The sequence below is a fragment of the Brassica napus genome, chromosome C1, assembly GCF_020379485.1.
Source record: "Brassica napus cultivar Da-Ae chromosome C1, Da-Ae, whole genome shotgun sequence".
Taxonomy (NCBI): Eukaryota; Viridiplantae; Streptophyta; class Magnoliopsida; order Brassicales; family Brassicaceae; genus Brassica; species Brassica napus.
This window is the reverse complement of record NC_063444.1, coordinates 33,945,337-33,955,949: the sequence shown is the minus strand read 5'-3', so window position 1 is coordinate 33,955,949 and position 10,613 is coordinate 33,945,337. Positions and strand designations below refer to the sequence as shown.

The 10,613-nt window shown below is 37.0% G+C and overlaps 1 protein-coding gene across 3 annotated transcripts; it reads left to right on the top strand.

Moving 5' to 3' along the window:
- The first annotated feature begins 524 nt into the window (after nucleotides 1-524).
- Nucleotides 525-4,172, top strand: LOC106395594 (G-type lectin S-receptor-like serine/threonine-protein kinase SD1-29). 3 transcript variants are annotated; one of them, XM_048745819.1, is made up of 8 exons: nucleotides 525-711; nucleotides 1,180-2,370; nucleotides 2,475-2,585; nucleotides 2,669-2,805; nucleotides 2,876-3,086; nucleotides 3,178-3,415; nucleotides 3,504-3,654; nucleotides 3,732-4,172. In XM_048745819.1, the coding sequence occupies exons 2-8, from the start codon at nucleotides 1,560-1,562 to the stop codon at nucleotides 4,041-4,043; spliced, it is 1,971 nt and encodes a 656-aa protein (XP_048601776.1). In that variant the 5' UTR covers nucleotides 525-711; nucleotides 1,180-1,559; the 3' UTR covers nucleotides 4,044-4,172. The 3 variants fall into 3 exon arrangements, with proteins under 3 accessions (XP_048601776.1, XP_048601777.1, XP_013691459.2); XM_048745820.1 differs by lacking the exon at nucleotides 525-711 and adding an exon at nucleotides 956-974; XM_013836005.3 differs by lacking the exon at nucleotides 525-711 and having other exon boundaries at nucleotides 1,042-2,370.
- Nucleotides 4,173-10,613: the final 6,441 nt, after the last annotated feature.

The window sequence follows — 10,613 nt, the reverse complement described above, 5'->3', positions numbered from 1 at the left end:
TGTAAAAAAAAATTTATTTTTCAGTTTTGTAAATTATCGATTAGTAGCTCTTAAATGCATAAATTTTAATATGATTGTATTAAAATTATAAATAATAATATTTGTTACAAATTTAATAAGAAAATAGATAAAATAAAATATTTTCAAACAAAAAAACAACCAATTTGAACTATATATTGAATATTTTCTTGTTTTGAATTATTTTTTGATAAGTTTAAGTAGTTTAAATATAAAATATCTGAATCAAGTAGTTTGGTTATTCCGGTTAAAACTTGAAACCACCTGAATTCGAGAAGATCAACTCAAACTCGACCTAGTTTTTTTTTTGTAATACCTGAATGAGATCATTTTTTCAGAAAAAAAAACAATATCCAAAGAGATGGTATTCATACCCGAAGCAGAGGCCTACTTAATATATAATGAAAAAAAAAGATAAAAAAATGTTGACGCGTAGTGACTTGTGAGTCAATGGTGTCGTTTTCTCTTGCGTTCTTGGCATGTACAAAGTCTTCAACTTTTGGCTACAAGCCCATATCTTTCTGAACGCATTACTATTGATAAGTCGCTTCCTGTCTTTACCAAAGTCCTCGCCACGTTGTAGTTACTGGATTATCGTTTAAATCGGCCGATGTCGGCCAGAAACACCTATGGTGGGACTTGTCTAAATCGTCCACACTTCCCTTGAAATCTCTGTCTTGATTGGGACATTAGGTGTGGTGATTAATTTTAATAGCCATGTTTTCTAAAGTCTGCACTGAAAGTGTTTGATGAAATGTCTGAACAGAGGAGTTAATGTAAAAAAATGGTTTTACTGAGCTTTTTGTAAGTTCTTTGGAACTTAGCTTTGCAACTTGCATCAAAATTGAATTAATTTTAAGCTCTGCATTGTCCTTCTTGGAGATTTTAAAAGCTCCAAATTTGTTTTCTTTGTAGAATGTAGAAAGTTGACTACTACACGCTATTCTTTGTGGACAGTAAGATGAGAGCAACTTTTTTTTTTCGATTTTTTTTTGTTTCATTTTGGTTGAATATTAATTTTCATTGACTTAACCGTCAACATGGTTTTTCATTTGCTCATATAGAATGTACAGAAATAGGAATAACATATGAGAAAGATGACTATGGTTTTATTTGCTTGCTCTCTCTTACTAATCATCTTCCCTTTCTGTGGTTACGCAGCTATAAACACATCAAGCCCTTTGTCAATAGGACAAACTCTGAGCTCCCCTGGTGGGTTTTATGAGTTAGGCTTCTTCAGTCCTAACAATACCCGGAATCTGTATGTTGGGATCTGGTTCAAGGAAATCGTTCCTCGGGTGGTTGTGTGGGTGGCTAACAGAGACAAACCAGTTACAAACTCTGCGGCAAATCTCACCATCAGCAGCAGCAACGGTAGCCTGATCTTGTTTGATGGGAAACAAGATGTTATTTGGTCAACAGGAGAGGCTTTCACATCCAACAAGTGTCATGCCGAGCTTCAAGACACCGGAAACCTTGTTGTTATCGATGATGTTTCAAGAAAAACTCTGTGGCAAAGCTTCGAGAATCTTGGTGATACTATGGTGCCTCAGTCATCGTTGATGTATGATCTCTCCCTCGGCAAGAAGCGTGTATTGACCTCATGGAAAAGTAACAGCGATCCATCTCCTGGGGGCTTCTCACTGGAGATCACACCACAAGTCCCCTTGCAAGGCCTTATAAGAAGAGGCTCAGCGCCTTACTGGAGAACTGGTCCATGGGCGAAAACAAGATTCACTGGCTTTCCACAGTTTGATGAATCATATGTGAGTCCATTCTCCGTTGTCCAGGATTTAGCAGCTGGTGCAGGATCTTTCTCTTACTCCACGTTAAGAAACTTCAATCTATCGTATATTACCCTAACACCAGAGGGGGAAATGAAGATTTACTGGGATCAAGGCAAAAGATGGATGCATCACGTTACTGAGCCAGAACACTCATGTGATTTATACGGTGCTTGTGGGCCTTTTGGTCTGTGTGTGAGATCCAGTACCCCCAAGTGTATATGCGTGAAAGGGTTTGTACCAAAGTCAGATGAAGAGTGGAGAAAAAGGAACTGGACAAGTGGGTGTGTGAGACGTCAAGAGCTATCTTGCCTGGCGAACTCTCAAGGCAAAGATACAGACGTCTTCTATCATATGAACAATGTAAAGACTCCGGATATGCACCAATTTGTAAGCTTTCTCGATGCGGAAATGTGCTACCAAGGTTGTCTAGGCAACTGTTCTTGCACAGCCTTTGCTTATATAAGTGGAATTGGATGCTTAGTATGGAATGGGAAGCTAGTAGACACCGTTCAGTTTTTGTCTAATGGAGAAACTCTCTCCCTCCGTCTTGCACGTTCGGAATTGGGTAAGTATTGTTTTATTGATCTTTAGAGCCGGGACTACAACAGTTTGGATTAGTAACCCCGCATAATATAATTATAATGTTCTGTTTTCTGGTGAATGTCTCAGCTGGAAGCAGTCGAACCAAGATTATAGTAGGTGCTATCACCAGCCTTTCCATTGTCGCAATATTGATCTTTACCGCATTTATGTTCTGGAGATACAGAGGGAAACAAAATGGTGAGACACTGAAAAGCTTAGCATTTTTGTTTTCCTTGTCCGAATATTTTGTTCTTAATGAGTTTTACACTAACTGGTGCAAGATGCATGGAAGGATGAGTTTGAGCCACAAGATATATCAGGAGTAAATTTCTTTCAGATGCATACCATACGAACCGCCACCAATAACTTCAGTTCCTCAAACAAGCTTGGTCAAGGTGGATTTGGTCCAGTGTACAAGGTTTGTGACATTCTCTTCTATTTGCTTCTCCTTCTTGTTCTCCAGATTTAATCTGAAACTATGCTTCCAGGGAATCCTGCTAGATGGGAAGGAGATAGCCGTTAAACGCCTTTCTAGTAGCTCTGGTCAGGGTACAGAGGAGTTTATGAATGAAATAACATTAATCTCAAAACTACAACATAGAAACTTGGTTCGCCTTTTGGGATATTGCATAGAAAGAGAAGAGAAGCTATTGATTTATGAGTTTATGGTGAACAAAAGCCTCGATATCTTTCTATTTGGTCTGTCCTTTATTCCATTTACAGTTTTCCTTCTATCATATGAATACTAGTTGGTGTGCTTGTCATTAACATATTCTATGTTATTTGCTAGATCCAACTCTGAAGCTTGAGATCGACTGGCCAAAGAGATTCAACATCATTCAAGGTATTGCGCGTGGACTTCTCTATCTCCACCGTGACTCACGCCTTAGAGTCATTCACCGAGATCTGAAGGTTAGCAATATTCTTCTGGATGAGGAGATGAACCCGAAAATATCGGATTTTGGATTGGCTCGGATGTTTCAGGGAACCCAATTTCAGTACAGCACTCAAAGGGTTGCAGGAACTTTGTAAGAACATTTTCTTCAACGAAATGATTCATTCTTTTATCATCCTATTATTAACAATCTGGTGAAAACTGTTTTGATATTTGAACAGAGGATACATGTCTCCTGAGTATGCATGGGCAGGGCTATTCTCTGAGAAGTCTGACATCTATAGCTTTGGAGTTCTGATGTTGGAAATCATCAGCGGAGAGAAGATTTCAAGATTCACCTTTGGTGATGAGCGCAAAGGTCTTGTTGCATATGTAAGTGAATGATTTTGACTCTCTTCAAGTGCAGACAATTCTAGTCACCATTACAAATTTCTTCTTCGTGTATTCAGGCTTGGGAATCTTGGTGCGAGTCCGGGGGATTTAATCTTCTGGATAGAGATCTTAATCATTCGTGCAAAGCATATGAAGTTTCCAGATGTGTTCAGGTTGGTCTTCTCTGTGTCCAACACGAAGCTGCAGACAGACCAAACACTCTTCAAGTAATGTCTATGATTACTTCAACAACGGATCTTCCAATCCCGAAGCAGCCAATATTTGCGGTGCAAACTCAAAATGTGGAAACTTCTAACGATGTTTCAACAATGTCTAAAGATCTTTTCTCTGTCAATGACTTGACGCACTCTGTGATCCAAGGGCGATAAGCTCTTATTATATATACTTCAGTCTATAGATTCATGAGCCTTAATATTTTTGAGATCTCACGTTTTGTTATTGTTAAACACAATGTTTGGCTGTAAATCAATACCATTAAAAGAGTTCATTCTCATTAATGAAAATTGCGGTTTTCTCAAAAATACACTTATTTTTGCAAAGAATTAATAAAATTTATTAATGGCATTTAAGTTTTTTGATTTTGGGCATACAGATACACCTAAATGGATTTATAAAGAATGGGCATATATTTAAACGATATGCTAACTTTAAATTTAATATAAATATTCTAAGTATAAATATATTATGAACAATAAATAAATTAACAAACACTATTATTTTCATAAATCTATGTATCAATATTCAAAATAGATAATTCGAATATTATGCAGATTTTCAATACAAACCAAAACCCTATATCCTACACCATATATCATATGCATATTTGAATATCAATTTTCCGTATATAATGTCATTTTGTACATAATATTGACATGGAAATTACGGTGTTTAAGAATATTTTAAAAATTATATTAAAATCAATTTTTAAATCTAAAATAAAAATACAAACTTATAATAGGTTATTAATAACGAAAATATACTAATAGTGTCATATCAATAAGATTTTTTATATTATTATTTTTTATTTGGATAACTTAATAAAATTTCATAATATTCTAAAGAATCACAAATTTATATTATATTAAAAAATATATGAGTAGTTTAATCAATTTTTTTTTTTTAAATACTATCAGATATTTTGTGTTTTTATTGAATCAATGATGTCAGATCGCGGGTTAATCGTGAGTTTTTGGGTTTTTACCGGGTTCTATCAAATTTTTAATTAATTATTTTTTCATTAAATTTGAACCGGATTATGTACAATGTATCAGATGTATAGGTTTAACCACGAATCTAGGTCGGATATGAAAACAATTCTTAAAACTCAAAACATTATTATAGAACAACTACCCTATTTTGAAGAAAAAAAAAGAAAATGATAAAAAACCTCAAATGTTATGGTTCGAAACAAAAATAATGGTAGTTTGTAAATCAGTTTTCGATCAATAAATAAATAAAAAACTCGTGCTTTCTAACCGTGGGTCAAAATCTAGTAATGTTATTAATTGTGCATCACAGTGATATAATGGATATTTGTACTGTTGTTCCCATATTGTCGGAGTTGGATTGAACCGCCATGCTTCTGGGTAAGGGCTGACTCTTTCTGTAAACGCCTTTGCGTTATACGCTGGAACTTTCGGGTTATGCGCTGAATGTGTTCCATGAAATGATTGAATAGATATCAAGTATTTATAAATTGTAGCACACGCCAGATAGCTATTGATGTAGCTTACTCGGCTAAAACAGGATTTCATGTAACAATACCACTACAAGAAAATAGCGGTATTCTGACGGATATTCCGACGGAAAATGAAATCCTCGGAATATCCCGAGGAATTCCGAGGAAACACAAAATTTGTGTTTCCTCGGAATTTCCTCGGAATATACCGACGGAATTCCGAGGAAATACAAATCCGTCGGAATATTCTTATGGAATACCGAGGAAAAACGTATTCCTCGGAAAAAACCGATGAATTCCGAGGATATATTATAGCCGTTAGAGAGCCGTTGGGGGATTTTAAAAATTTTGAGGAAATTCCGACGAACTAGCCGTTTCCGTCGGAATTCCGTCGGAATTTCCTCGGTCTGTCGGCAGGATTTCAACTATAAATACAAGCACCCCTCTTCCTCTTCATTCACTCCATATCTTCATCCTGCCTCTTACTCTCTTTACACACGAATTTGATTCATAAAAAACATGTCTTCCTCAAATTATTTTCGTTCTTGGATCGATCGACCTCATTTGGATCCGAACACGAGATTGCTTACGGAAGAATACCTACGAGGTATAACCGAATTCATGGGGTTAGTTCACCGACAACCGGAAGCAAAAACAGGTATGTTAAGATGTCCTTGCTCTAATTGTAAAAATAGAAAGGTTATTAAAGAGTGGGATGTTTAGACTCATCTATATTTGAGTGGGTTTACATGAAGTTACAAAATTTGGTATCATCATGGGGAAACTGATTATGAACATGGTAGTACTAGCGAACCTCAGCCAGCGGTTAGATTAGAAGAACCAATTAGAACGGATGTAGATTATGGTGTAGGTACTGAGCAGATGGTAAATGATCATTTTAGAGGGGAAGATTTACCCAATGCACAAGCTAGGAGATTTTATGATATGTTGGATGCTGGAAAGCAACCATTGTACGAAGGTTGCAGAGATGGTCATTCAGCTTTATCATCTGCTACAAGATTGATGGGCATTAAAACAGATTATAATTTGGCTGAAGACTGTGTGGATGCGATTGCTGATTTTGTAAAAGGTATTCTACCCGAGGATAATGTAGCTCCTGGTTCATACTACGAGGTTCAGAAACTCGTAGCTGGTCTTGGTTTATCGTATCATGTAATAGATGTATGCAGCGACAACTGCATGATTTATTGGAGGGCGGATGAACAGCGGGTTACATGCAAATTTTGTGGAAAGCCTCGTTATAAAGATACGAGTGGAAGAGTTCCAGTGCCATATAAAAGGATGTGGTATTTGCCTTTGACGGAAAGGTTGCAGAGGTTGTATCTGTCTGAACGCACAGCGCAACCAATGAGATGGCATGCGGAGCACTCAACAGATGGTGAGATCAGACATCCTTCAGATGCAAAAGCGTGGAAGCATTTCCAATCAAAGTATCCCGACTTTGCATATGAGAGAAGAAATGTCTACCTTGGATTATGTACTGATGGTTTCAGTCCGTTTGGCAAGAGTGGAAGACAGTATTCTCTATGGCCCGTCATTCTTACCCCATACAACCTACCCAAAACTTGTGCTTGCGACGAGAGTTTTTGTTTCTCTCGATTCTCGTTCCCGGACCAGAGCATCATAAGAGATCACTTGATGTGTTTCTTCAGCCACTAATATATGAGTTACAACAACTATGGGCTCAAGGTGCTGAAACATACGATGTTTCGTGTAAAGAAAACTTTCAAATGCGGGCAGTACTAATGTGGACAATAAGTGATTTTCCAGCATATGGTATGTTGTCTGGATGGACAACGCATGTAAGGCTATCATGTCCATATTGTCAAGATAACACTGATGCTTTCCAACTAAAACACGGAAGGAAAACGTGTTGGTTTGACTGTCACAGGAGATTCCTACCACCTGATCATCCATATCGTAGGAGTAGGAATTTGTTTACGAAGAACAAGAGGGTGTTTGACAGTCCACCTCCGGAAATTTGTGGGAAAGATTTGAAGATACAACTAAGAGATTTTGGTGCAGAAAGGACGCCAGACGTCGGTGGACATGAGCGTTTTCCGGTAGATGCTGTTGGAGAACTACATAACTGGCACAAAAAAAATATTTTCTGGGATCTGCCATACTGGGAGGATCATCTGCTAAGCCATGATTTAGATGTCATGCATATTGAGAAGAACTTTTTTGACAATCTCATGAACACGATCCTTAATGTTCAAGGTAAAACAAAAGATAATTTGAAGTCAAGGTTGGATTTAGTCGATATATGTGCTCGTTCAGAACTTCATGTTGATGAGAATGGTAGGACTCCTTTTCCCATATACCGACTTGATGCAGAGGGAAAATATGCGTTCTTTGATTGGATTTCAAACGATGTGGAATTTCCAGACGGTTACGCATCAAATTTGTGTAACTGTATCGACAGAAAGGAAGGAAAGTTTACTGGCTTGAAAAGCCACGATTGCCATGTAATGATGCAGTGCCTCCTTCCGTTCGCCTTCAAGGAACTATTACCACAAAATGTTCATGAAGCAATTGCAGGGATAAGTGGTTTCTTCCGCGATTTATGCACGAGATCTGTGACTCTTGAAGGTATTGAAAATTTGAAGACTAACATAGCTGTGATTCAGTGCAACCTTGAGAAGATATTTTCTCCCTCATTTTTTGATGTTATGGAGCATCTTGTTATTCACCTGGCAAGAGAATTGGAACTTGGTGGTCCTGTGCAGTATAGATGGATGTATCTGTATGAGTGGTATATGTTCCATTTGAAGAAGATGGTGAAAAATTTAAGTAGGGTGGAAGGTTCTATAGTCGCACAGATGATCAATCAAGAAACTTCAAAATTTGCTGAGTACTACTTTCCAACAGAAGTTCAGACCAAAAATATAAAACCTGCTCGGCATGATGATAGAGGCGAACGGGCAACATATCATGTTACGGTTCCAGACATTTTCACAGACGTTGGACGACTTAGCGGAAAACCAAAGGACCGTCGACTTACTGAGCAGGAGCGCAGTCATTTGCAAACATATTTGCTCACCAACTGCGAAGACGTTCTTCAATATGAGAGGTAAATAAATTAGCTTACAAATTTTTATTTTAACAAGTTGAAATTTAAATCTTAATTAATTAAATTATTGTCATCATATACAAGATTTTCATGGCAGAAAAGCGGTTCGAGTATAGATACGCCACAGAGGACGAACTAGAAGAAATGAAGCAGAGAGAATTTACTGGATGGATGTTTACTTATGTGAGTGCTTTAAACAAATTAAAATATATTTTATCACATATTTATACTAATTCACATTTATTGATATAATATATATATATGTGCTATTAATAGGTGTCTGCTGGTTTGGCAAGAGGTGAAACATTTGACGATTGGATACGTGAGATGGTCGTTGGACCAAACTTTGTTGTGAAGTCATATCCGAGATTTTGTACTCGAGGATATGCATTCACAACTCAGAAGAGGAGACGTTCGAGTACGACTTATGATGCTGGCGTTTGTACTGCATCAGGAGATGATGTATACTACGGACACATACATGAGATTTTGGAAATCAAGTATTTGGGCATGGTTGGATTGCGCTGTATTGTTTTCTATTGTGATTGGCACGACAACACTCCAGATCGAGGTGTGAGAACAGATGCATTTGGCGTTACATCATTAAATTCGAGGCGAAAGCTGCAATATTATGATCCTTTCATTCTTACTTCTCAGGCCGATCAGGTAATTAAATGTTAATTATTCAGAATGATTCATCATCATGTGTATTAATTTATAATTTTACTAATAATTTTCTAAATGTTACAGGTTTGTTATATCAAGTACCCCCGGGTAAGGAACAGAGATGATCCATGGGTTACTGTTACAAGACTCAACCCGAGAGGCCGAGTTCAGGGAAGTTCTGAGCTGGAAGACCCACTACAACCAAGCACATCCGGCAACTTAAGTGCAGCAGAAGATTTAGCTGGAGTTGGCCTTGTAGTCGATTTAACCGACTTCAGAGAGGAAGCCGTCGTTCACGTAGAGGATGAACCAGTGATTGGAGAGTTTCACCAAGATCCAGATTCAGATTCATCTGGTGATGACGACTCGGAAACAGACTACCATTGATTTTTTTTTTTTTTAAAGAAATACCGAGGAATTTGTTTTTCCTCAGAATTTCCTCGGAATATTCCGAGGCTTTTCCGAGGAAACAAGGTTTTTAAATCGGAAACAACATTTTTCGGTTTGAATAACACTTATATAACCCTTATTAAGTGTCTTAGACTGATTATGAAGTCAAAAATTTGTTCCTTACCCTATAATAAACACTTTTCCGATTGTATGAACGAAATCCCCACAACATAAGAGAAACACTTATACACTTTAATGAACGGTAAAGGGAATACTTTCAATTCGTTTTGAAATTTGTTATTTCATGGTTTATGCTCATCTATACAAAGAATCCTCAATGGTATGCATTACAATTGTATAAGAAATGAAATACGGCAAAAAAAAATTGATGTTTTGAAACCCCAAACACTAGTTCCTCGGTATTTCTTCGGAATATTCCGACGGAATTCCGAGGAAGATAAGGGTTTCCTCGGAATTCTCTCGGAATATTCCGAGGAAATAGGGGTTTTAAACCGAAAACAACGTTTTGCGGTTTGAATAACACTTATATAACCCTTATTAAGTGTCTTAGACTGATTATGAAGTCAAAAATTTGTTCCTTACCCTATAATAAACACTTTTCCGATTGTATGAAGGAAATCCCCACAACATAAGAGAAACACTTATACACTTTAATGAACGGTAAAGGAAATACTTTCAATTCGTTTTGAAATTTGTTATTTCATGGTTTATGCTCATCTATACAAAGAATCCTCAATGGTATGCATTACAATTGTATAAGAAATGAAATACGGCAAAAAAAATTGATGTTTTGAAACCCCAAACACTAGTTCCTCGGTATTTCCTCGGAATATTCCGACGGAATTCCGAGGAAGATAAGGGTTTCCTCGGAATTCCCTCGGAATATTCCGAGGAAATTCAGAGGAAATAGGGGTTTTAAACCGAAAACAACGTTTTGCGGTTTGAATAACACTTATATAACCCTTATTAAGTGTCTTAGACTGATTATGAAGTCAAAAATTTGTTCCTTACCCTATAATAAACACTTTTCCGATTGTATGAACGAAATCCCCACAACATAAGAGAAACACTTATACACTTTAATGAACG